This window comes from Panthera uncia, assembly GCF_023721935.1.
Source record: "Panthera uncia isolate 11264 chromosome C1 unlocalized genomic scaffold, Puncia_PCG_1.0 HiC_scaffold_3, whole genome shotgun sequence".
NCBI classification, from domain to species: Eukaryota; Metazoa; Chordata; class Mammalia; order Carnivora; family Felidae; genus Panthera; species Panthera uncia.
This window is the reverse complement of record NW_026057584.1, coordinates 54494494-54522039: the sequence shown is the minus strand read 5'-3', so window position 1 is coordinate 54522039 and position 27546 is coordinate 54494494. Positions and strand designations below refer to the sequence as shown.

At 37.5% G+C, this 27546-nt stretch overlaps 1 protein-coding gene across 1 annotated transcript; it reads left to right on the top strand.

Annotated features, from left to right (window-relative positions):
• Window positions 1-250: 250 nt before the first annotated feature.
• PLEKHA3 (pleckstrin homology domain containing A3) lies at window positions 251-27546 on the top strand. Its single transcript, XM_049615486.1, has 8 exons — window positions 251-523; window positions 5012-5128; window positions 11523-11678; window positions 13839-13975; window positions 15483-15647; window positions 18776-18819; window positions 20794-20909; window positions 23834-27546. The coding sequence occupies exons 1-8, from the start codon at window positions 484-486 to the stop codon at window positions 23959-23961; spliced, it is 903 nt and encodes a 300-aa protein (XP_049471443.1). The 5' UTR covers window positions 251-483; the 3' UTR covers window positions 23962-27546.

Below are 27546 nucleotides of genomic sequence, written 5' to 3'. Positions count from 1 at the left end.
GGCCGCGCCCGCTCTTCAGCCCCGCCGCCGGGGAGGGGTTTCTTGGGACGAGCCGGCCCCTTTCATCCAGGAAGTGAAAGCGACGTCGGGGTCAATGAAAACAAACGGGGAGCCCGGGGGGAAGGAAGGCGGGCGAGGAGGAGGGAGCGCCGGGGCGCGGGAGGGAACAGCCGTGGGGTGGAAGCGCGAGCGGGAGGCCGGTTGCGGTCGTGATCTTGCCGCCGCCGCCGCCGCCGCCGCGGCTCGACCGGGGATGTCTGAGCCCGCGCCTCGCTGCCCTCGAGCTCCACGCGGCGGCCGCCGTCCCGGCCTCTAAGGGCCGCCACGTCCCGGCGGCGCGCGCAGGCTGAGGGCGGCTCGGTGCCGGCGGGGTTGCCCGGGGAGGGCCCGGGCGGGCCGGGAGGGGCTGCCCAAGCTCCGCGCCTACCCCAGCACCGCGGCCGGCGCCCGGCCAGGAGGATGCGCGGCGCCGGGCTCTGAAGCATGGAGGGGGTTCTGTACAAGTGGACCAACTATCTCACAGGTCAGAGGGCTCGCGTGCTCCGAGGGCGGCCGGGAGAGGCCGGGTGCTTGGGCGGGTTTAGGGGGGAAGGCTGCGGAAAAGACCGTTCAGGGGCCCCTCCCTCTGCCTGGCCTGCGGTGACCCTCGCAGGGAACCGGCCCCTTCTGCTTCCGAGGCTAATCCCTAGCTGAGTCCCGTGTTAGATCTGGCGTCTGTAGGGGACCGTTCGAGACTGCGCACCTTCCTGAGGGTGGGAAGTGCGCTTGACCACTTCTTTGCCCCTGTAATAATACTTGTTTCCTCCTGTAGCTTCCGGAACAATTCCCAGTTACTCTGCCCGTGGTGCTGTCTCCATCCTTATTCACACTTAATTCGGCATTTTGCTAATAACTGAGTTGTCAGGGTATAGGAATAGAATGGACCTTGTAAGATCAAGATTTAATTTTAAGAAATCTTTTTTGTATTTCTTTTTAATTTCCTTAGCAACACGGTTTACTTTAAAAGTTCTCTCCTTGAAGTTGTTCAGCATAGAAAGCATGGTTTTCTGGGAAATCGTCCCCAGATAACCATTCTCTTAAGAGGTGGTTGTCAATGAGATATCTTTATATTTTGGAATTCAGGTAAGGGTGTGAGAAATAGTGGAAGACAGTGCAACACACACAAGTGGAAAAGGCAGGTCAGCATCACCCATGAAGTGGGTTGAAAGGAAAGACTCTGAAGAGCTTTGTGTTTCTGTAGAAATGAGAGGCCAGCAGGGAAGGGTCTTTTTCCATGACACCAACAGCCTGGCTTATTAAAAGAGACTTAATTCTGAGTTGCAGTCCCATCTCTGCCATCATCCAACAGTAAAGACTAGTCACTTACTCTCTCAAGATCTCAGTCTGGGAAGGCCAGGATGAGCAGTTAGTTTATCCTGAAGGGGTCTTCCAACTTCAGAATTCTATGATTTCACCACATTAGACGAAAGGAAATGAGTTTAAAATAAGATTAAATAACAATCATTTCTTGTTCCAGTGTAATAGGAAAATCTTGATTTGCTACCCATTTATTTACTCTGCTCAAAGTACTAAACCCCCGGGGCGCCTGGGTGGCTCAGTCGGTTAAGCGGCCGACTTTGGCTCGGGTCATGATCTCGCAGTCTGTGAGTTCGAGCCCCGCATCGGGCTCTGTGCTGACAGCTCAGAGCCTGGAGCCTGTTTCAATTCTGTGTCTCCCTCTCTCTGACCCTCCCCCATTCATGCTCTGTCTCTCTCTGTGTCAAAAATAAATAAACGTTAAAAAAAAAATTAAAAAAAAAAAAAGTACTGAACCCCTTTGTAAGTGCATAGTACACTCAACTTGTGTCCACCTGACCTTGTGCAAAATCTGCACATAAACTCTTTAAGGCATAAGCATTGAGCTACAGTTGCCCCTTCCTTCCTTCCCTCCTTTTTTTTTTTTTTTGATTAATTGGAATGCTAAAGCCCAATTTATAGCAGCAAATGCTTTAACACTTGTATGCATGCGTGCTTTATTTTGCTCACATTAAAATGTCAGTTTGTTTCTGTAAATGATATGTTTTAGCAGGAAACATTTAAAAACGAGGTAAATATTTTTTCTTAAGCATTTCGTTTGGGCAGTTGTGAGAGCAGTTATGCTGTTTAGTTGAGATATGGTATTAACTTTAAAGACAGTAGTTTCTATGCTTTGATATGCAAATGATCATCTCATGGCACACATTCATAAGCATAGTGTCCACAGTGTCTTGGGAGGAACCACTTATGCCTGCAATAGAGCAATTGGTGATTACTGAGATGAGTCATAATTTATTCCTGGAGCATACTGTGGTCTTGGTGGCCATCTTTCTTATCTCCTCTGGCACTGAGCACTATAGCCACTTGTGCGCTTAACGCTTTTAGTCTTTGCAGAGCATTTAAGTAAACTGCTAGTATGTGTTGTAGGAGCTTGCTGCAATGAAATCTTTTGTTTGGAAGAATTCAAATTTAAATTTGACTCAGTGGGATCCTGATTTTTAATTTTAGTACATCTTAGGTCAGAAGAATGAGCAGCTGTTTGTACTGGATGATCTTGAAGGAACCTTTCAGTTTCATGACAGTGTTCTTTGAGAATACTTTGTAGAGAACAAGGATTTCAGTAACATTTGGTAGTTTGAGATAAAAAGAAAGTGTTTTGTTTTTTTTTAAAGAATGCCTATGCCTATCTTTTTCACAGATATAGCCCTCTGTTATATAAATGTGTGAATCAGTTAGAGATTGTTTTAATTAAATATTTCTTCAAAAATGTGTGTAGAGATAACTTTCTTATTTAATCATGGTCACCTTTCAAGTTGCTACAAATTGTTTAAAAATTTTTTTTAAATGTTTATTTTTGAGAGAGAGAGAGAGAGAGAGACAGAGTGCAAGTGGGGTAGGGGCAGAGAGAGAAGGGGACACAGAATCCGAAGCACGCTCCAGGCTCCAAACTGTTAGCCCAGAGCCTGACATGGAGCTGGAACTCACATACTGAGAGATTATGACCTGAGCCAAAGTTGGAGGCTTAACAGACAGACTGAGCCACCCAGGCACCCCTAAGTTGCTACAAATTCTAAATAAGTCATTTTGCTCATTATTTGTTTTAAAGAGATAGTGAATCACAATAATACGGGCTTACAGAATCCCAATTTGTCTTATAGGCACATAGGACCTCGGGTGGGGTGGAGTGCACTTTTACCACCCTGCTTATAATTTGTTTGCCAAGGTGAATTAGTGTTTGGAAAGATAATGTTTTCATCATTTCTATGCATGCTGGTATACAAAATACTCTCATGGATATATTGCATATCTTTACTGTCATGGATAACATGCAATATCTCACTTTTCTGGTATTTAATCACTTGAGAAATACATTTTGTTTTAGCACCTGTTATGTGCCAGACACCATTCTAGGTGCTGGGAATGCAATGACAAACAAGATAAAGTTCATGTACCAAAAGAACTTACCTTTTAATTTGCTAGGCCTCATTAGGGGCTATAGTGTTTCATAATAAGAATTTTCCAAGTATTTAAAACTTGTTTTAATTATTTTGGGTATCCGTCTTTCTGAACTGTATTATGACATTCCCTGTTGTGAAATTTAACCTCTTTATGATGACTCCGTGCTGTCATTTCAAAAGTATTACAGGAAAAGCCTTTGAGGAGATAAGTCCTGGGTCTTATCAGTGTGTAAGAATGATTCTCCCGTCTGCCACTGTTCTGGCACTATTTGGCCCTTGAAAAACCAAATTGATTAAGCAGATAGTGGGCTACATCTAATGTGACCAGGCTGAATTATGATTTAATAGTTACAGAAAGAACAAGGACAGTCACACTGCCTTCAGTGAGGCACCCTGGTCATGGTCACTGTGTTATTAATCAGTGAACTGTTGTAAATCAGTAGCATGCTTGATAAGATTTTAGGGAACACTGAGTTTGGCTTGCAAGGGTGGCAGTTGAACTCTGAGGAAAGCCATCAACCTCATCCTCATCTTTGCCTGAGAGCCAAGTCTATGATAGTTGTGTAATCTAGTCACTGAATAAACACAAATGAAACGAATGATTGCAGTTTCTAGCATTTCGGCCGGAGTTGGGCAACAGCAGTACAAGGAGAGAGGTATTAGGGGGAATGCAGGCTCTCACTATAGTATGCATCTTCTGTGGAAGAGACTACATTCAGCACCCACTTGTGCAAGGGAATTTGCCTAGGCAACTTGTAAGAGATGGGAAAGTTGCATTGCAGAATTAGAGGGTGGAGTGGCACCTGGGAGGTCACCTTTTTCAATCCACTCATTTTTGAGACTGGGAATTTTTTATATTTATTAAAGTGAAAAGATCGGTTTCAGCTTATCTAAAGAGTTAGAATAAAGCGGGAGCTAGAATCCATGTCTTTTAACATTACATCAAAAACCCAACTCTGTTCCCTTCAGGAAAAGGGCAGTCATGTTGCATCCAGTATAGGTTATTATTGAGCATGAGTCTCATGGGTTGTTAATGAGAAGGTTGTGAACCAGATTAAAGGTATTACCCCCTATATTTATGCTGATCTATAGATTTCTCCAGAAATCTTTCCCAACAAAGTGGGATTGATGCAAGAACAATTTCGGCAAGACTTGGCCATTAGAAATTTCATTGTCAGGGGGCGCCTGGGTGGCTCAGTCGGTTGAGCGCCGACTTCGGCTCGGGTCACGATCTCGCGGTCCGTGAGTTCGAGCCCCGCATCGGGCCCCTGTGCTGACAGCTCAGAGCCCGGAGCCTGTTTCGGATTCTGTGTCTCCGTCTCTCTGACCCTCCCCCATTCATGGTCTGTCTCTCTCTGTCTCAAAAATAAATAAACGTTAAAAAAAAAAAAGTTAAAAAAAAAATTAAAAAAAAAAATTTCATTGTCAGAATGTCACCTTAGAGCCAAGAAAACATGGATGGCAAATTTTGAAGTCATACTTTTCTCTGTGATTAAAGTAATTTCTTACCAATCTTCTGTTATTTATAATCTTTGCAGGTTGGCAGCCACGTTGGTTTGTTTTAGATAATGGAATCCTGTCCTACTATGATTCACAAGATGATGTTTGCAAAGGGAGCAAAGGAAGTATAAAGATGGCAGTTTGTGAAATTAAAGGTAAGTGAGTGCATGGAATTAGAGAAATTTGAAGTTAGGTAAGGAAAGCATTCTTCACTACAATCCAAAAAGAGGAAAAAAAGCATTTCTAGTCAGGTAGGGATCTTCTAATGCTGTTTATTTCCTTAGCAATTAAGAGTGGCACTTAACATTGTTAAGCACAGTTGGGGTTTTTTTTTTTTTTTCCCCTCCTATTGAAACTCAAAATCTTAGGGTTAGTTTTCTAATTTGGACCTGAAAAACAATTTTTGTGGTTGCTACTTCAGCGTCCTTATGGAGTCCACAAGTGTTCTCTTTTATACTCATTATAAAATAAGGTATTGCAAAGATAGGAAGCTGAGCTTTAAAGGTGATGAGGTGCGGGGCCTGGCTGGCTCAGTCAGTAGAACATGAGACTCTTGATCTCAGGATCATGAGTTCAAGCCCCACGTTGGGCATGGAGCTTATTTGAGGAAAAAAAAAAAGTTGAAGATTGTAGAGAGATGGGGCCTAAAGGTGCGGTGACGAGAATTGGAAGCAGGGGGCTAAGACTCTCTAGGAGCCGAAGCACCGGTCCCCTGGCTCGAGCCTCTTTTATTTTTTGCAGTTTGTCTGATAACAGCGAGCACATACAACATAGTATTTGGCATCTGGACAGGTCATGCACCTGCAGTGTATTCCATACTGGGTCATGAGTACATCTAGCGCCAGACAAAACAGTCTTATCCCTGGCCTGGCGCCCATATGATGTCCTTCTGGAGAGACGAGCAGTCCCAGCAGCTTTCTGTTCCTTGCTTTCACTTCCTTGCTGCTCTGTCCCTTTCCTTCAGGACATTCTTACAGTGCCTCCAGCTTCTTCTTCTCCAACAAAAGGTGATCAGGCAGGCTCTGCAGGGTTTTGCTAAATGAGTCAGTTTTGCTAAAACATGAAGTCAAAGGCATAAAACTCTGGTTCTTTGTTGAATCGGAGATCAGCTCTTCTGGGTGATAGAGATGTTTTCCTTTTCTTTCAAAAGAGAAGAACTAAAGCAATAGGTCATGCTGTAATTTTCATGAAAGAAGGTTTCATGGACCATTGATTCATTTGTATATGTGGTTGGGTTGTGTGGGGTGGAGGTAGGCAGGGGAGATCAGACAAAATGATAATGAAAAGTACTAAGTTCTTCAGAGAATTGAAGGAAAAACTAAAGCACTAGAGGAGCCAATATCAAGCACCTACAGGCCTTTTTCATTTCTCCTCTATATCTTGAATACTTGTCCTTCATGATGGGTACTTCCTTTGACATGGTGAGCACTTGGTCACAGCTGTCAAACACTTGAGAGTAATCTTAATGCTCTGTGCATTTTCTTATTTAGATTAAAGCAAAGCAGCAGCTAATGCATTATCTTATATTTCCCAGGGCCGGATTGCTAGTTTGGTGTAGTTTTGTGGTAGTTCTTAATACGATTTAGCTATGGAGACAAAATAGAATTTTTCTTTGCTGCACATCTAATTCTTCGCATTCGTTTAGGGTTCTTTTCACAGCAGTGATTTATAACTTGGGGTAGATAAATGTCATCCAGGGAGCTTTCTCCAAAATGCACATAGCTGCCATGTGATTGTAACATGCCCCCTTTAGCTGAGAATTAGTACTGTTCTAATGGAAGGAAGTGATGGCTATCTAAGATACAGAAACACTTCAGCCTAATGTATTGTTATTGCATCGTCCCTGAAATATGTGAGGCATAGTTTTGTTGTTTATCTTAGACAAAAGTACTGAAATGTATACCAATTAAGTATTGGCTTTCCAGGTACTCAGTTTTATGTATTTATTTTTAATTGCACCATCATCCCCCATAACTCTTTAGAACTCCTATTTTAGAATTGCCTTATAAACCAGTTTATAAATCACACAAGAAAAGCACAAAGTATGAGTTTTTATTTTTTTAAAAATTGATGGTTTTATCTCATTTTATTCCCCAGATTTGATTCCAAATGATATTTGGTGAGAGTCAGAAATCAAACTACACAGTTCAAAGATTTGCCACCCTTGAGGATATTTAAAAGACTGTTAGTGGCAGAATCCTAAGGCACTTGTAAAATGTTTCAAGATGTGGCAGCATTTTTACTGTTGTTGTTTGTTTGAAATAATCATTCTATTCAAGAATAAAATACAGAAAAGGGAGCAAATCTTAAATATTCAGTTTGAAGAATGTTTACAAAGTACACACACTTGTGTCACTATCAAGCAGATTAAGAATTAGAATGTTGTCAGCCTTTCGGATACAGGGATATTGTCATGTTTCCTCAGCCATTAATCCCTTTAAAAAGTAACCATTAATTTGACTTTTATCACCATAGATAAATATTGCCTACTTTTGAATTTTTATAGATGGAATAAATCAGTATTTTCTTTTGTGTTGGCTCCTTTCACTCAACATTGTGAAATTCATCCATGTTGTTCTGTGTAATAGTAGTTCAATCATTCTTACTGATCTGTAGTATTTCTGATGTTATAAATATCCCACAACTTGCCTATTCAGTCTAGTATTGATGTGTATTTTTTTTGTTTTTTTTTTTTTTTTGCTTTTTTCTATTTGGGATTATAATGAGTAAGTAAAGCTGCTATAAATATTCTTATTATATTTCTTTTGCTGAACATACATATGCATTTCTATTCAGTATATATCTGGAAGTGGAATGGAATTGCTGAGGCATTGATACTCATACTTTTAGCTTTAACAGAATTAAGGAGAAAATTATTCTTGACACTTGCTAATAAGGCTGACTTTATTCAAGTCTCTCATGATAGGTATAGGGACTACTGCATTGGGGCTTTGTAGTAGGGGAGAGAGATTGGGCTCAACTCCAAATATGATAAAGAAAAGTGGGAATTTGCAGCCAAGCAGTGGAGTGGGGGGATTGGTGGATGGAAAATTACTAAGAGGAAACATGAGGGATTAGGGGGCATTCTGGGTAAACAGATTCTTGCTGAACGCAGGCCAGATATTACCTGGGGGATGTTGGAGCTAGAGGAATTTTTTTGGATATTGAGGGTAATCATATATTGAAGGTGGAGGATTCTGGCTGAACTGACTTAGCAGAGTTCTTACTAAGATTGGACTCTACAAGGACAGAGATGGAAGCCCAAGGTCGGGCATAGTCAAGCAGAGGGCTCAGAGGAGCCTGACTGAAGTTTGATCAAGGAGAGAATCTTTGTCACAGGTAATGCCAAACTGTTTACCAAAGTGGTTGTGTCAGTTTATTCTTGAACTAGCAGAATATGAGTGTTCCAGTTGCTTTGCATCCTTGCCAAAACTTGCATTATCAGTTTTAAAATTGTGAATATTTTTAGTGTGTATGTTGGTATCTGATGGTGGTTTTAACTTGTATTTCTTCAATAACTAATGATGAATAGTTTTTCAGGTATTAATTAGCCATTTGAATGTCCTCTTCTTTTGAAGTGTCCTTTCTAATCTTTGGCCTAATTTCTAAATTGGGCTGTCATCTTTCATGTTGTTTGTGGGAAGTCCAAATGTGTGTGTGTGTATACATATATATATATGTATATATATGTACACTATATATATATTCCAAATATATGTATATATATATTTTCCAAATATATGTATATATGTATGTGTATATGTATATATATATACATTCCAAATGTGTATATATATATATATATATATATGCACACACACACACGTTTGGACTTACCACAACATGAAAGATGACAGCCCAATTTAGAAATTAGGCCAAAGACTAGAGATACATATATATTTTCCAAATATATATATATATATGTGTGTATATATATATATATATATATATATATATTTGTATATATATATGTGTGTATATTTATGTAGTTAGTCCAAATGAGTCTTTGTATTGTATCTTCTTCCACTTTGTAGGTTGCATTTTCTTTCTGTTAAAGGTATCTTTTGATAAGCAGAAGTTATTAATTTCAATAAAGTCCAGTTTTTCAATATTTTTAATTAGAACTTTTTATGTCCCACTTAGGAAATCTTTTTTCTTCTTGAAGGCTTATTGTTTTACCTTTTATATTTAAGTCTGTATTAGGTCTGTGATTGACTTAAAATTTATTTTTATATATGGTATCAGCAGGGGTTAAGATTCATTTTTTTCTCATAGGGATATTCAGTTGACTGAGTATCAATTATTGAAAATATCAACCTTTCACCTACTGCACTGTAGGAACATCTTTGTCACAAAGCAAGTGACCATGTACATTGGGTCCTTTTCTGGACTGTCTTTTGTTTCATGGGACTATTTCTCTATCCTTGTGCCATTATCACACTGTCTAAATTTCTTTAGCTTTATACTTCTTAAGTATTTGATGGTCTAAGTCTTCTAACTTTGTTTTTTTTCAGGATTGTCTTGGCCATTATTGGCTCTTTGCATTTCCTTAACACATTTTAGAATCTGCTTGTAAATTTCCACAACTGTCTGCTGGAATTATGATTGGAATTATATTGAATCTATATATCAATTTGGGAAGAATAGTATTCTTGACAGTGTTGAGTCTTCTGATCTACTAACATGGTGTATTTGTATATTTAATTAGGTTTTTAATTTCAGTAATTTTTTACAGTTTTGCATATAGAGTTCTTGTCCATTTTATCTTGAGAACTTGATGTTTGGGGAGTCTTGTTCTTAAGTTTGTTGTCTTAGGTGACTACTTTGTAGGGGACACTCTTGGTTAATACATCAATTTTGGTATGTTTAAAAAGGAGTCATCTTATTTTCATTTGTAGCAGCATCATTGGCAATTAGAGCTTTGTTTTCTTTTAAGGTAGTTATTGATACTTTCACTAGTATTAACAAGCAGCAAAAAAAGTTACTCTTGGGGCCTTGGGATTTCAGTAATTTTATCCTGGCTTGGAAATCTTTGCACCCATCATTGATTGTTGCATGTTTGTATATTTCACTATCTACCTCTAAGAATGGCCTTTCTAAATAGAATAATAAGCTAGCAAAGCTTTTGTGGCACTTATTTGCCATAGTACATCTGGTCAATATTTTTGGTAATTAATCATGTAAATTAGGGCTTCTGCCAGACTTGCAGAGCCCCTGATAATTTGGCTCAACTCAGCTTGTCCATTTGTGAATATTATTACCATGTAATATAACACAAGGCTTTATTTACTCCTGATACCCTCAGTACATATTATGTTTATTTCCTCATCTAGGCCTTTTTTTTTTTTTTTTTTTTTTTAAAAAAATTTTTTTTTTTTTAATTTTTTTTTTTTTCAACGTTTTTTATTTATTTTTGGGACAGAGAGAGACAGAGCATGAACGGGGGAGGGGCAGAGAGAGAGGGAGACACAGAATCGGAAACAGGCTCCAGGCTCTGAGCCATCAGCCCAGAGCCTGACGCGGGGTTCGAACTCACGGACCGCGAGATCGTGACCTGGCTGAAGTCGGACGCTTAACCGACTGCGCCACCCAGGCGCCCCCCATCTAGGCCTTTTTTAATGCAGTTTTTCTCTTAACTAAATCCTACTATTGTCAAATCCTTCTTCATGAAGACTTATTTCCCACCTCCTCTCACCTTTCTCCCATCTTAATTACACATGAAGTCACTGTACCAAAGAGTTCATCATTTAGGTGTTTTGATTATTTTTGTTGTGTCAGTTTGTTTCCTTGGCTAAATTGTCAGCTCTGTTAGAGCAAAGACTCCTTTCTTTCTCCCTTTGTGTCTTCCCCCTCTACCAGCACTTCTCTGAGCTGAGTGAATACTTCTTGATTAAGGACAGTGTAACACAAATTTATTCTTACAACAAAGATTGAGGATTGGCTCAGTATAATTCTTGGTTAGTTTTCTTTTGTCAGAGTATCAAGGTGGGGGGTGGTTTAGGAGAGGAGGAGGAGGAGGGGGGTGGGAAAGAGGAAAGATCTCCAAAATACTCACACTTTCTAGGTGATTGTGATGTGCCCCTTAGTTGAGGGCTGCTGTTTTAATGGAAGGTGGGCATAGGTACCATTTATTCATTTATTTATTGTGCTGCTTCTGTATGCTAGGCACTATCCTAGGCTTGGAGGATACTAAGACGTAGAGTCTGTTTTCAAAGAAATCAGTAAAAAAACGTGTGGTAAGTGTGACAGTGCGTGTGTGTTTAAAGTAGTATAGGCAGCCCCAAGAGAGGGAGTTTTTAGTTTTCATTGCTGTTTTCTCTTCCTCTTGCCATCACCACTTTAACACCTCTGCCAGCATGAGTAGATGTGAGAAGGTGGTTTTGAGGGTGCCACTAGATAGCCCTTTAGGGAAAGTCGATGCCTGTATCTTGAATCTCAGTTTCTTGTTGTAGGTGTCTGTAACATCTAATACTGCGTAAGAGTGATTGTTTGATTCTCCCCAAATTACTTAAGTTCATGACTGTATTTCTCCTGTGTTTATCATCATAGTCCATTCAGCAGACAACACAAGAATGGAATTAATCATTCCAGGAGAGCAGCATTTCTACATGAAGGCAGTGAATGCAGCTGAAAGACAGAGGTGGCTGGTTGCTCTGGGGAGCTCCAAAGCTTGTTTGACTGATACTAGGACTAAAAAAGAAAAAGGTAACTATACATTTTTCTTTGGTGGTGAGAATGTTTTCTTAAACATAAATGTTAATTGTCTTGTCTACTTTTAGGAAACTAGCCTCAAGAAATATCAGAAATGTAGATGAAGATTTACATGCATGACATTCATCATAGTAAAAAAACTTGTAAACAATGTAAAGATTTAAATTTAGGGGAATGGTTCAGTCACCTCTAGCCTGGAATAAGCTGCTATGTAGCCAGTAAAATGTTTACAAGGAATTTTAATAATGTGAGAAAATGCCCAGTGTTAAATGATAATTGTAGAAAAGCAGGATTCAAAATTACATATCCATTCATTGGCCAGCTCAGGAAAGATCTATGAAATCAGTCAAGTTGTTACCTTTGGAAAGGTAATTTGTGAGAAGGAGACTCACTTTTTATTGTATATACCCTTTGGTACCTTTGACTTTACCATGTTCATATATTGCCGACTCCAAAGGATTAAACAGAAATCAAAAGCAAAGTAAATAATTTATGGTATTAGTTCAACCGTATGCAGATACAGTGCAAAAATAATAAAATAATTTATGTCTTGGCAGTGAGTTTGCGGTTGTTTTGATTTTTCTTTTCTATATATTTTTTTTGATTTTCTGAAAGTTTTCATTGAGTGTGTATTACTTTTTATAATTAAAAAATGATAGAAGTTATTTAGATTAGTGACAACGACTGAATTATGGGTATTGAAAAATGAAGGTCCTGAATTGAATTTATAATCCTTGAAAAACATATGAAAGAACATCATGCATAGAGTATGGCTACAGGTAGGATAAGAAGGAATGGAAATTCATAATAGCCAAAAGATAAAAACAACCCAAATGGACATAGACAAAGAAATAGGTGAACAAAATGTAGTATTATACATACAATGGAATATTATTCAGGCTTTAAAAGGAAGGGAATTGAGACACATGCTACAATGTGGGTGAATCTTAAAAGATAAGTGAAATAAGCCAGTCACAAAAGGACAAATACTGTATGATTGTACTTACTAGCATACCTAGAGTAGTCAGAGTCACAGAGACAGAAAGTAGAGTAGTGGTTGAAGGGGCTAGGGTGTGGGCAAGAAGACAGAGTTCTGGAGATGGATGATGGTGTGGTGATTGTAGGACAATGTGAATGTACTTAATGTCACTGAACTATACACTTAAAAATGGTTAAAACAGTAAATTTCATTACATATTTTGCACTATAATTGAAAGAAAAGAGGGAATGGACTTAAATTTGAGTAGAACCTAATTTAGGTTAGGTCAAATAAGCAGATAGAGCTTGTTTGGTCCACTGTGGCCAGAGTTGCTTTGTGGCTAGTATCACTAGCCACTGACTAGTGGCTCAGGGAATATGGAAAAACGCCAGGATCTGCTACGTGTATTTTTCCTTACTTCTGCTGTTTATATTTCTAGTTTAGAATGAATTGAATGGTTAAGATTATGGCTGGATGTTTAGTGTGTCTGGACGTATTAAATAAAAGAAAGTAAGCTCTTAATAAGACAATTATGAAAACAATATAATGTGAAAATGAAGTTATGAAAGGAACAGAAGAAAGCAGATGTTTAATACAATAGTTTTAATGACATAAAAATTAAAAACTTCTCTGCGTTAAAAGGTACAATAAAGAAAGCTGAAAGAGAGCAGATAGAACTGGAAACATACTTGCAGTATACAGGACAGGGGAAAGATTGCTATCTTTAGTGTGTAAGAACTTTTATAGATTATTAATTTATATATTATTAAGAGAAAAACTGAACATCAAAATTGGAAAAATATGTAAAGGACAGAAAAGATAATTTACAAAAGAAGAAATATAAAGCACTTTTCAAATGAAGAATGAGCAATGGAATGGAAATGTCCTGTATAAAACATCCAGTGGTCATCATCTTGCATCTGGAAATTAATCTACCTAAGCTTCATGTCAGACATATGACTTCCATTTTTTCCGCAATTATTTGAAGAGAGGGTATTTCCTCAATATCCTTGTATCTGTTTCCAAGGGCCCACACCTCTTAAGCTATAGGTATTTATATCTATTCATATAGGTATTTATTATCTATTGCATTACTTTTAAATGATTCCATTTTGTTTTATTGCTGAAACAATATGAAAACAATCTGACTGAATGTTTATATATATTCCTTTCAGAGATAAGTGAAACCAGTGAATCTCTGAAAACCAAAATGTCTGAACTTCGTCTCTACTGTGACCTCCTAATGCAGCAAGTTCATACTATCCAAGAATTTGTTCACCATGACGAGAATCATTCATCTCCCAGTGTAGAGGTATACAAAGATGATCCCTTCATGTCTGATTATGCTTTGTAATACACTGGTGGGTGAGGTTCTTCTCATAAGGTGGCAGAGAAGCATTTTCAAAATGAGCTATTTTTAGCTCTTCTGGGCAATCCCTACTCCAGACTCTGGAAATCTCTAGGATCTTCTAGATTGTATCTGTGCAACCAGAGTAAAGCAGGAAGCAGCACACTGCCCCAGGGAATGCAGGCTTATTTAATCAAGGGAATCAGCCAATCTGATAATTTGGAGGTTGGGGTGGGGAAGAAGCATTCCAGGCTTTGTTCTCTGGGCTAGCTGTATGAATCATTGGACAGCTGCTCTTCTCTTTCTTTTTGTGACGAGGTCCCAGTTTCTATGACTCAGAGTTGATAACTTAGCTTTGTCAAATAACTTTTTAAAAAAGTCCTTCTCAGAACAGTAATGCAGTAATCAAATTTCAAATTTGTGGGACCTGGCTATGAAATAGGTTCACACTTTCTGATAAAGGAGGACCAGCAGGCCCTACTGTTCTCTGGGTGAAAAGCCAGCATGGTTCCCAGTCACCTTTTACCTAACTTAGGAGAAACGGGACAAGAAATGTTCCTACTTCTGTGGCCTTCTCCTGGTGGGGAACAATCTTATGTGAGGTCATATTTAGTTGTAGGTACATTAGACCCTCAGGGCACTCACTGTTTCACCACAAGCTCTCTGGAGGTGGGTGCCCTCACATTTGCTCCAGCGGCTCAGTGACAATATCAAGGACCTGGTCTTGCTCCAGCCTTCCACTCTGCCATTCTTGGTGTGTTGGATTTGCCCCCTTAAGTGCAAGGCCAAGGTCATACAGAGGCAGGAGGCAGTGGGGTAACCAGGGTGGAAAGAGACTTTCTTAACTTGCTGTCCTGGGCTTTTATCTGGGAACAAAAGTCCCAGAAACTCCTTAACAGACTTCTCATCTTTTTTTGTCTGGGTCAGTGGAAATTAAGAAATCTCAATATTTGACAGAGGGTCATGGAATAGCCATGAGTGGCTTCCACCAGTCTGTATTCATCCCCCAGGGTCAGGACACATTGCTGTCATTAAAAAAAAAAAAATGGAGTTTTTATTCTACCATGGAAGAAGTAGGAGAATGGGTTTGGAGTAGATATGAATTGTGCTTGCCACTTAGTAATGCTCAGGGTGTTCTGCTGTGACCACCTTCAGAATTTTGATACTTAGAAAATTACTGTTTAGGTTAGGTTTATCTAAGATAAATTTTTGGATATAGTTTTTCAATATGATATTTGGTTTAAATGCAAAATTTATTTTTTCATGGAATCTAATTTCATACACTTTGCCTGATAGACATTTCTTATTCATATATTGCTTTAATTTTCTAAGGTAGTATATTTTAAATAGATTTGCACGTAACCTAGTAAGGGGTCTGTTGTAGGTAATGTTTAGTTACGTGATTATAATGTGCTGCATGATTCCATATAATTGTGGTTGAATCTGTTCAACTCAGTGTGTAATTTTTCAGAACATGAATGAAGCCTCTTCTCTGCTTAGTGCCACATGTAATACATTCATCACAACGCTTGAGGAATGTGTGAAGATAGCGAATGCCAAGTTTAAACCTGAGATGTTTCAGCTGTCCCATCCGGATCCCTTGGTTTCCCCTGTGTCGCCTTCTCCTGTTCAAATGGTTGGAACTTGTTTTTCTTCCAGTGATGTTGCATTTTTGTTTTTGTTTTTGTTTTTAAGGATGGAAACTGGCAGTGGGAGGGAAATGGTCAACAGATAGAATATTCTGTATTGGAGCCTCTTAGCTCTGTGGGCTCAGCATGTGCCAAGGTCCTGTCCTTTTCCCTTGGAGGGACTGTGCCATTTACCCCAGAGTGCCAGAAATATATTATAATGCTCTGTGGGTGTTCTGACACAGAAAAGGTTGGGGACACTGCTCTACTTAGTAAAAACATCACAATGGGGTGATGTTTTACTCACAAAGGAATAAAATTAAGCAGATCTTTAAAGGAGTTTGACAGGGGTTTGAAAGAACATGTTACAGGGAAAACAGTATTTTATAGTCCATATTTGGACTTGAGCCCTCTGAGTAGGCAAGTTACTTAATTTCTCTGGACCTCATTTTCTTCATCTATAAAATAAAAGGTCTTCTCCATCAGCAGGTCATTGCAAAGGAGCTGATCTGTGTAATGCAGGTGCTTCATGTCAGTTTCTTTCCTTGTGATCGCTCTGAACGATTACCCTTTGCCAGGGGTGGTGAACTCCTTGTCCTTTCCAAGTTAATAAACTTGCCCAGGCAAGCTGTAGGGAACTCATAGGTGAGACAGAGTCTGATGAGACTTTACATTTCTTTCATCCAAGTGTTTTCGGGAGGCCTTTTATAGAAGGAACAATGCCACTTGGCTACTACTTTAGCAATTACCTGAAGGCATATTTGTTAGAAGAAGGAATTGGGTACAACTCATTCCGAGGTTCTCTTAACCACGCCAGCCAATTTAGTTATATGAGATTTAGTAAAGATTATTACCTATGTTTATTTAGATCATCATTTTCTTTTTAAAAAAAATTTTTTTTTTTAATGTTTATTTATTTTTGAGAGAGACAGAGAAAGAATGCGAGTGGGTTAGGGGCAGAGAGAGAGGGAGGCACAGAATCCAAAGCAGGCTCCAGGCTCTGAGCTGTCAGCACAGAGCCTGATGCGGAGCTTGAACTCACAAGCTGTGAGATCATGACCTGAGCCGAAGTCGGATGCTCAACCGACTGAGCCACCCAGGTGCCCCTAGATCATCGTTTTCTAATCAATGTATGATGGGCTAATAATGTCCTCTGAGACAGGTATACTATGAAAATGAGTTTTATGGGCAGATTAGTTTGGGAAGTTCTAAATGAATTGGGTCTGTCATTGGACATTTTAGAATCTCTTTTATGATAATGTGTATTATGAATCTCTGAGAAGGAGAGGTGGTGTGCATTGTTTCTGAAATTTATTTGACAAGTGAACCCTTCCTGTGTATTTTTAAATAACAGCTCTCAAGACTGTGGTGTTCAGTAGAACATTTTGACAATATTGCCTTATAACACAGCTGTAGATACGTTATGAACTGTGAGATAACCTGTATGGTTGAATAACAAGAAAAGGTCTTTTGAGGTGGGTGTATATATAACACTGTGTTCCTGAAGTTGATATATAAGGTGTCAAATACAGACTTCACTACAAATACTACTATGTTTGACCTTATAGAATCAAATGCAATAAAGCCACCTCAAAACTGCCTGTTTTTGTACTGAATTTCTGAGGAAAATGCCTTCTGTTATAAATGCTCCATAGTCCAGAGAGGTCATATGTGTATTTTATGCATAAGAAGCAATGATAACTGTTACTTTTAAACCAAAACTTTTTATCAGTAGCAATGTTATAGGAAATCCAATAGGTTAATCTAAAAAATACTGGTTAGAGGCTGTTTATTTTTCCTTGCTTTGCCATTTTACTTCATACATAAAGCAAAAGTTGTGGCTTATGAGAATTAGTTCTGGAGACACAGATGGAAAAAAAGGTCAGTCTTTGTGGGAAAATATATATATTTTTAATAATATGAGTAAATGGGAAATAAACCTGAAAGATTTGAGAATTCTAAAACTATTTAAACTGATTGTTAAACTACTTTATGTAGCTAATATCACTGTGTCCCTCTTAGAATAAATTTGCATTCAGTCTTATTTCAGGTCATAATGGAAGTTCAGAAAATCATCATTTTGACTTCAGACTGAGTGATAATTGTAGTGGGGATATCATTGGATTAGTAATCCCAAAGGGAGTGACTTCTGTTAAAGGAGATGTTAATGTCCATTTGTATCTTAATGTCAATCATATTAGATGTTCTGGACTACAAAATGGGTTGGTCATATCTGTTATCATTTCAGCTGGGATTTCTCAGAGCTATTGTTGGCTTACGTTACAAATACAGCAGCCACTTATTTACATAACAGACTTTAGACTTGGACTGGTAAGACCCTTGAGCCCCTGCATGTAAATATAAAAGCAACCTGTAGTATGAACTGTGCTTTTCTGCTACCTTGCTAAACATTGAAATAATCTGTTTTAATTGGTGGTCTCTTTCTATTTTTTTGGTGGAGTCATTGGATCTTTTAAATTGTGTTTAGTATTTGTCATATTTATTAACACTCTGCTCATTCAGGTTTTTTAATTTTTAAAATGTATGTTTTAGAGACTTATTTGAGACTTAGGGTTCTTCTGAGTTCTTAAAAGACTCAGATTATTAATGCTATCTTCCACAAAAACCACACTTTAGAACATCTGTATAACAGCTACCTGAATAGTGAATTATAAAGAGAAGCTTTGCTACCAGCCTCTTTTCCTGGCCTTTAAGAAAAAGAGAGAGGAAGATATTTATTAGAATACTTTCTGGCTTGCTAGATACTGCTTTAAATAGTATGATTTTTTTGGATTAGTTATATATTTTTAAAATATTTTTATATACATGCACTCACATATGCACACATATATATGATATATATATTATGTACATAATGTAAAATTTGGTTTTTAGTATTGAGAAAAGAATCTAGCATGTTTTTGATAGGTGTTGAGAAAGATTCCAATTAATGGTTATTAGGGACAAAGCTTGACATTGTGCTAATAGTGTTGCTTGAGTCTGTAAAAAATAAATATCTTGGCTAGTCATCTTTTTTTCGGAGTAAATTTGTGTTAATTATGATAATGATAATAAATTAGAGCTGTATTATTCTACTTCACATACTAATTATGCTTATTTTATTTTAAATTTCTAGATGAAGCGTTCTGTCAGCCACCCTGGTTCTTGCAGTTCAGAGAGGTAAAATAATCTTTTGTTTTAACCAAGTACTCTCAGAAATTTACCTACTTAGGGAAATTCTTTGGGCCTTTAACGTGAAGTAGTGTGGAATGGAAACTCTTTTTGAGCAGAGCTTGGTTCTGATTTGCTCAGCATTATATCTCTTAGTTACTAGTTTAGGGCCTGGTCCTAGTAGGTAGTCAGTGAAGATAAAAATGAGTGGATGAATTAACCAGCAAGGTAAGCACCTTGCCGACTATTGTACCTTTTTTAGATGTTTGAAATTATATCAAATGATGGTAAAAAAAATCCAGTTTTGAGGTGAGCTTAGACTCACTTTACTACAGCTTTTTATAGTCACATATTCATGCTGATCTGTTGTTTAAGAATTAAAGATCTTACTGAAAAGAGAGAAAAACCAATTGATATTTTAAAGTATATATGCATATGAACACATTAAGACATTTGCCTTCTAGATAGATCTCACCAATATCCCAGGTTATTAAAATGTTCATTATCTTAGTAGATAATAGTCTTTCAGGTTGCCCTAGTTGTCATATTTGGTTCTTCGGAAAATGATGAAATTGTAGTGACATTAGCTTTATTTCTCTATGTCAAGAATAACTGCCGGGGCACCTGGGTGGCTCAGTCAGTTAAGTGTCCCGACTTTGAATCATATCATGATCTTGCAGTTCGTGGGATCCAGCCCCGCGTTGGTCTCTGTGCTGACAGCTTGGAGCCTGGAGCTTGCTTCAGATTCTGTGTCTCCCTCTCTCTCTCTGCCCCTCCCTCATTCTCTCTCTCTCTCTCTCGTTCTGTCTCTCTCAAAAATAAATAAACATTAAAAAAAAATTAAAAAAAAAAGAGTAAGTGCGGCACCTAGGTGGCCCCAGTTGGTTAAGCATCTGACTTTTGGTTTCTGCTCAGGTCATGATCTCACACTCATAAGTTTAAGACCCACGTCAGGCTCTGCACTGATAGTGTAGAGCCTGCTTGGGATATTCTCTCTTTTCCTCCCTCTCTGACCCTCATGCTCATGCTCTCTCAAAAAACAAAAAACAAACTAACAAAAATCTTAAAATAACTGTTAACTGAGCCCTTACTGTTGTTTTGTCACTGCCCCCCCCCCCCATGATTATGTAATCTGTGATTGGACTATTATGTGCACAGAGTCCAGTGATGAATATATGTATCCAGTCCTGTCAGGGAATAAAGAGTTTCACTAGCTGAATTTTCCAGAAAAACAGAAGCTTGATTCCTTTTATAAACTTTCATTTTTATGATAGAAATTTTTCTGAACTGTATTTTATCTTTTCTACCTAATTAGATAAAATATAATTAGAGTTAAAAAAATTTTTTTTTCGTAATGAATCAAGATTATCATTAAGAACAGTAATGTTGGGTTTTTATACAGTGGTAGTCAAGGTGCTGTTGAGTGGTGGTGGTTTATTTCTATATTAAATATTTTAGATTGACTTGTCTACTTTTCTGATTTTCTCGACGGTTTTTTAAAATAGTTTTTACGGCCTCCATTTGCCACATTTATTTGTTCTTGCTGCTGTCAGTGAGTTGACCTCTAGCATGTTCCTAACCTACTTGCCCACCCCCTTCATTCTGCTGTTTTTGATGATATGGATTGACACTAGATTCATGCACTTGTGTAGGTCATAACTTCTAGTTTTCAAACATTTGTTAACCATCTGGTATATCTAATGTCTTGGTGGACCCTTCTCTATAAAAGAAGTTGCTTCATGGTTCCCCCTTTCCATTTAATTCAGCTCAGAGGCCATATTCTTCAGGTTACCGGCTGGATTGTGAATGATTTGACTTGCCTGTGGCATGACCTTTGAAGGAGTCAAATGTTGCTAAAATAGAACTTTGGGCGTAAAAATAGTTCTCTTTCATTTGAATAAGTCATGTAAAACTCCAGGTAAGTTCAGGGTGTTATCATTTGTTTAAGGCCTTATGATGCAATGCTTTTTATTTAATTTGCAGGAATAGCCACTCTGTAAAAGAACCAATATCTACACTTCACCGACTCTCCCAGCGACGCCGAAGAACCTACTCAGATACAGACTCTTGTAATGATACTCCTCTTGAAGACCCAGACAGTAAGTTAAATGGGCCCTCTCTCTTTCTTTGGCTTATTCCCCCAAATTGTGGTGGGACTCTATGTGTGTTGTAGTCAATGAAGGACACTGACAGTGAACACTGTCTTTTCCCTTTGGATTAATTCCTTAATTCAGAGCCAGGCAAATAGCACACAATCAACAGAAGCTCATAATATCCTCCTACAGACACCTTTATTATTAACTAAGAAGTGCTGAGTAACTGTGTAAATGCCATATCTTAGATTAATATGTATAACATCAAACTGTTTTCTTCCCACTATATTTTAGTAATCTCTTAGTAATGTTCTACTCCCACTATATTTACATTAAAAAAGCATTTTAGAACAAAGCATCAATTGTGGTTGGGATTCTAGGGGAAAATAAAGGCAAGTTCTGAGTGCAGAGAAAAAAAAAATCGGTATTATTACTTAAATAATTTGAAATGGCCAAGGAAAATAATTTTTTCTGGTGGTGGTGGTGAATTATGGTAGCATTTATTCCTATGCCCTTTTCTCCTTTTTTCTTTAAAGAGCAGCATCCTGTGATTGAATACTTTAGGCAAGGTTTTATGATTTAGGTTAAAATTTATTTTTCTCTTCCAAGAAAAAGCTTTGAAAATGTGTCAGAATGTCTAGTTAGACAGTAGTGACCATGATTTCTAGTGAACACAAATAGAGTCTTATTATTACAGCTCTATTAATATACTTTTGCTTTTCAGGGTCTTTACTATTGCCCATGAAGCATGTGTGATGGAAATTACATAGAGTTCCTATTTGGGGGGCAGGTTGTGTTCCAGGAGTTTGTAAGTCTGTTGTTGGGAACAGATTTTATTTCCCTTGTGGAAATGGTGTGATAAGTGGTGTTTAGATTCTTTAGGTTGTCTAGAAGAGCTCAGCTAATTCACGTTGATTAAGATAGAATTGCTTCACTGAACCAGAAGGTTAAACAGGTTTAATTAGAGGAGAATGTAGAGTTCACGAAAATGGTGGAGGTTGGAGAGGGCCTACTGCCCATTTTCAGATTTTTAGGAGTTGATGGCATCTTTTTTTTTTTTAAGTCCATTTTCTTCACAGAACTATTTATTGACATAAAGGACTACTCTACACTCATTGCCATTTTTAACTCAAGTTGAGAAAATGGGTAAAAGAAATGAAGGAAGGAAAATGGGTGAGGGTGGGAAGGGGAAGGGAGAAAGTAACTTTCCTGGGCCAATTTAGTACAACTTGAAAGAGATAAGAGGAAGAGGGTTAGGGGTTAGGTGTGGGAAGAAAAATTACTGGGGGCAGGTAATGTATATTCTGATATACCTTGTTCTTTCTGCCTTGTATACATGACCCTTTTAATCTAGAGCCCATGAAAGAGCTCTATATGCTGCCTTGTACTTTTCTCTGGATGCTGCTCTTTTTTACTTTATGGGGATCATTTTCATTTGTGACAGTGAAAATAATTTTTTTAAAGCTAGCCATTTTTCTTTGCTTTCTTTTTAAGCACACTGGTTTTGAATTTTTTTTTTTAGTGTATTTATTTATGAGAGACAGAGAGCAAGCTTGTGGGGGAGGGGCAGAAGGAGAGGGAGAGAGACAATCCCAAGCAAGCACCATGCTAAGTGCAGAGCCTGAAGCAGGGCTCAGTCTCATAATTGTGAGATTATGACCTGAGCCAAAAATCGAGGTGGATGCTTAACAGACTGAGCCAGCCAGGCACCCCTTAATTTTTTTTTTTTTTTTTTTTTTAAGTAGGCTGCATGCCCAATGTGGGACTTGAACTCATGACCCTGAGATCAAGAGTCGCATGCCCTACCGACTGAGTCAGCCGGGCACCCCTGGTTTTGAATTTTTGAAAACACTTTTTATAAGTTCTGAGTATGCATGCCTTATTCCATGTAGCATTCCCCTAGTTAGCTGCTAAGGAGTGTAACAAAAGTAGTCACACATGTCTGCACAAACATACACACATGCATACATATTTATATACATACATGTGTCTCAGTACTCTAGAACTTTTTTTAAATTGGGAAGTGTAGCCTAGGTCAGGAGTTTTATCCTTAGGTTTCCTTCTATTTATCCTAAAGTTTAGTGTCTCAGTTAGTTGACAGAGCAGAGACTGAATTCCTGTTCTTCTTTACAAAGTACATGTTTTACAGTTGGGTGGTCTTAGTCCGAAGCCTTTATCCCCAAATATTCTTTTCCTTGAGAGATAAAACTGCTTCTATTATTTATTAACTGGATTTTTAAAAATTATAGAAGTAATAAATGTTTATGGTAAATTCAAATAAATATGTACATATAAAAGTGCAATTGTTTTGCAACAGGGCTATGCCAGTGCGTTTAACTGTATTCAGTCAGAACTGCAATGATAGTTCTGTCAGCTGCATTCCAAGTGGAGATATGGGACCTTTCAGTGTGAAATACCTTGTCAGCTCTGCTCAGAAAGTCTTGTGGTAAAAAGAGCAAACCTGAATTAGTCCTAGTTCTGTTACCAGTTGGGTAATCTTGGGTTAGGCATGTAACCTTTTTGGGTCTTTTTTTTTTTTTTTTTTTTTTTTAACCCTAGAACACAAGGAGGATACGGACAGCATTAAAACAAATCAGGCCTGAAAAGCAATAGTTAGCTAAGAAAGACTACATTCAGTTCAGCACATGTTTATTGACTGCCCGTTACATGCCAACCGTGGTTCTAGCAGTGAACAAAACCGTCTCTGCTTCAGATAGCTTCATAAGTTATTTTGTTAACTCCGAAGCTTCTCCTTATGACTGCCAATCGTGGGAAAGTTAGATTTTTCTCTATTCAACAGTCAACCAAAAAATTAGTAGGAAGCTGAAGGAATTTCATGTCCCTGAGTAGGAAATTTAAAATTGTTTTTTTCGTAGAGAACTGGAGTTATATTGATAGGCTGTTTAACCTTTTAATTTATCTCTGAATAGGACCTGTTCACTGTTCAAGAAATACACTTAATGGAGATTTGGCATCAGCAACCATTCCTGAGGAAAGCAGACTTATGGCCAAAAAAAAATCTGAATCGGAAGATCCTCTTCCATCCTTCTCTTCCTGAGGAAATGGAAGTGTCCAACTTCCTCTAAGTATTGCTATGCAAAAGCTGCTGTAATTAAACTATGTTCTAGGGAGTAGTTTTTCCCTTAGGATTTCTCTGCACTTTATAGAATACTGTAAAACAAACAAACAAAAAAACAACCCACATACCTTTGAAGTGTATTTTATCTTTATATAGTTTATTTGCAAGAGTATTTTCCTAATAACTTCACAGTATGAATGTGCATCTTTTTTTTTTTTTTTTTTTAAACAAATGATGGTGTAACATTTTGACATCCATAAGGACAAATGTAGATATTTTTCTAAAAAACTGTGAGGGACTGACAGCTTAGTCAGGGTGTATTGTAGCTTATAAACATGAAATCTTATAAGGTTTCAGTTTGATAGACGTGTGATATATGTAACTTGTGCCATGGACCAAATGGTCACTTTACCCCAGCTAAAAATGAGTTACGATAGCAGCTTGATGGTGATTCTATTGTATTCTTTTAAGCAAAAGGAGACATTTAATATTCCAAATATTTTTAGCCCAAATACCGTGACACATTGAGGATTTTTTAAAAACCAGACTGTGCTGTCCTTCATATGTGAAGTTGACACTACTGATTTGTCAGTACCAAATGTTGGGTTAAAGTATTTAACTTTTATTTATTTATTTTTCTGTTGCATCAAAAAATGATTGCATCCTGACTTTTATGACCTACCAAATTTAAGATGTGTATACATTTGTTATTTACATTGTTCTAGAAAAGAGGTTAATGTTGTAGTGACCTTGCTCACTTACACCAGAGAAATAAACGCCTTTCAATGGAAGAGGATTTTAGTGCTTTTTTCCTAAAATAGACATTAAGCTGCTATTGTAAGGTATTAATGTTTGCAGCTCTTTAGACTATCTAGAGACATTTTTTATTTATGACTATTTATACAAAAAAGGAATTCTGTCAAAGTGACCACTCTACATCACTTGAGAATGGCATTATTTAATTAAAGAACAAATAGCATTTTTTGGTAGTGCCTGTCCATACCTATTGTCAGTGTTTGCCTTGTAAACTGTTTTTTTAAAAAAATTCACTTTGGAGTGATGGTTTTGTCCAAGGTCTTGGATGAGGAGCACTTTAAAACAAACTGGTTTGGTGTTTTTAAGTTAATCACATGTTTAATAAATATATGGTTTTTGCATTCAAACGTATCATATAATACATTGTATTTTTTACATTGTTGATATTCTGTCTGATCTTTATCAAGTGCTATTAGTATTCTTCATTGCTTTGATTTTGTTTGTATATTTGGACCGCCTAGTGAATACACAAATGAGGCATATTTTTAGTTTTGTTGCCTATGAGCTTAGAATAGTGTGGCCTGTTTCACTTTAAATTTCTCTTGTAGGTTTATGTGGGAAGTTTTTTTAAACAGTTAATATTTGGTATTTACTTCACTAAAATAAATCTGTAATTGTAAGTTTAAAATGGACACAATCTAAATACATTAATATGCATTTAGATAAACTGTATGCTGCTTAAAAGTATTTGTGACTTTAAGTAGCACACAGGTCATTAGGCTAGATTAAGTGGAATTTTTCCATTCGTATGTTGTACTTCATATGTCGAATTTGAGAAAAGTTTAATAATGTAGTAAGTTTCATGTTGAGTGAGTAATCAGACTTTTTCTTTTTTTTTGTGGTAGTAAGAATTTGCATAGTGACTAGATAATGAAAGTCAAGGTGCTACTGATAGGGAGTTTTTCAGGTAGGTACTTTTTTTGAACCAGTAGGTTTATAATGAAAATACTATAACAAGCTTTTGAACTCATAGGAAACAAATCCATTTTTTTATTGCTTTATCCAAAAAGATGAGTTCCTGAACAGTTTTCTGTAAATATTTTTTAAAATAAAATGCTATCATTTCTGGTTTGTATCATTTTTTCCCCCTTGAAACAGGTGCTTTGAACAGGTGTGCCATATTCCTAAGTATGGCTTTTATTGTTACTGGGACCTGCTTTTTTCCCTTAGGAACCAACACATTTGTGAAATCATTTTTTTGGGAGGAGTATAAATGTATCTTGAATTATATCTAGGTTTTGATTAGTGAATTGATAGCATGAAGCAATCGATAAAGCTTCAGTGAACCTTGCATTTTGAGGAGCCCTGTGTATGTTCAAGTGTGCCTGACTTTTCTGAATTTTAAGAAAAAGATAAACCAAATAAGAACAATCCTGTAAGAATTTTAGCTTGTCATAACTTTCTCTAATGTATAGGTAGTGGTTGTTCCTTTTTTGCTTTGTCTAGCTAGGCCTTGGGGTTATCGAGAAATTTGGAGACTGTTGGTATGTCATTGATCCTCTAACCAAAGCCAGTGCTTGCTTTTCTTTTCAAGTGCCTGATTTCCGTTGTGTGGGAATCCAGGCCTCCATGGTTAAAGTGACTTTGATGAGAATTGTTTTATAATTGGACTATTTTTGAATTCTCTTACATTACATTGAATTTATTGTATTACCTTCGATCAGGACAAGTTGAGAAATGGATGTTGTCACTTGAACTTAAATTCTAGAGCAGGAGATAAAGTATCTTCATTTGATAGTCACCATGGAACCTTTAACCCTGAATTGTAGTTTTTCACTGTGTATTATTACACTTAGTATTTAGAAATCACCATTAAGATCTCAGGAAATATATCTTTGTAATATATTAATATTATACTGCTGTTAACACTAATTCCACATACATTATTATATCATTAATTTGGACTGTACCAATTCTTCACTTCTTTTGTTAAATGAAGTGCCTCCATGCCTGTCCTTTGAGCCTTGCTATTGCCACTTGGTACAGAGGGAGTGTTCTGGCCTGAAAGAAAGCCTGGTTAGACTGCAGGAGATCCTTCCAGAAGGTCTGTCTTTTAGTAGCCCAGGTGGGGCAAGGAAGTTGTAGCTGGTAGATAGGGTTTCCTTTTCATGTTTTTCCAGATCCCCGGTTCTCCTTTCTTTGAATTCATACTGAATTTGTAAATTAAAAAAATTTTAGAAAAACTTTAGTTTTCTTTTTATTAAAGTAATTCATGGACATAGTTTAAAAAACCAAGTAGAACTGGAAGGCTTATAAAAAAAAAAAAAAAAGTCCTCCCTCTCCCCAGCTGAGTGTCCAGAGATGAGCACTTTCAACTCCTAGTGGTTTGTTCCTATTTGAAAAGATATTGTGTTACTTTTTCTTGATTTATCAATTTCAGAAATGCTTTCTTGAGTTCCTTTCATGTTAGGCAGGATTTTTCTTTTTTTTTATTTAAAAAATAATTTTTTTTAACGTTTATTTATTTTTGAGAGACACAGAGAACGAGCAGGGGAGGAACAGAGAAAGAGGGAGACACAGAATCTGAAGCTGTCAGCACAGAGCCTGACATGGGGCTTGAACCCATGAACCGTGAAATCATGAACTGAGCCAAAGTCAGTTGCTTAACTGACTGTGCCACCCAGGCGCCCCAGGATTTACTTTTCTTATATCCCTACCTCTCCCATATTTCTTTCCCATCTCTCCCACTACAAGTTAGCCACAGGTTTTTGTAAAATCAATAGCTATACAGTCAATTACACCCCCCCC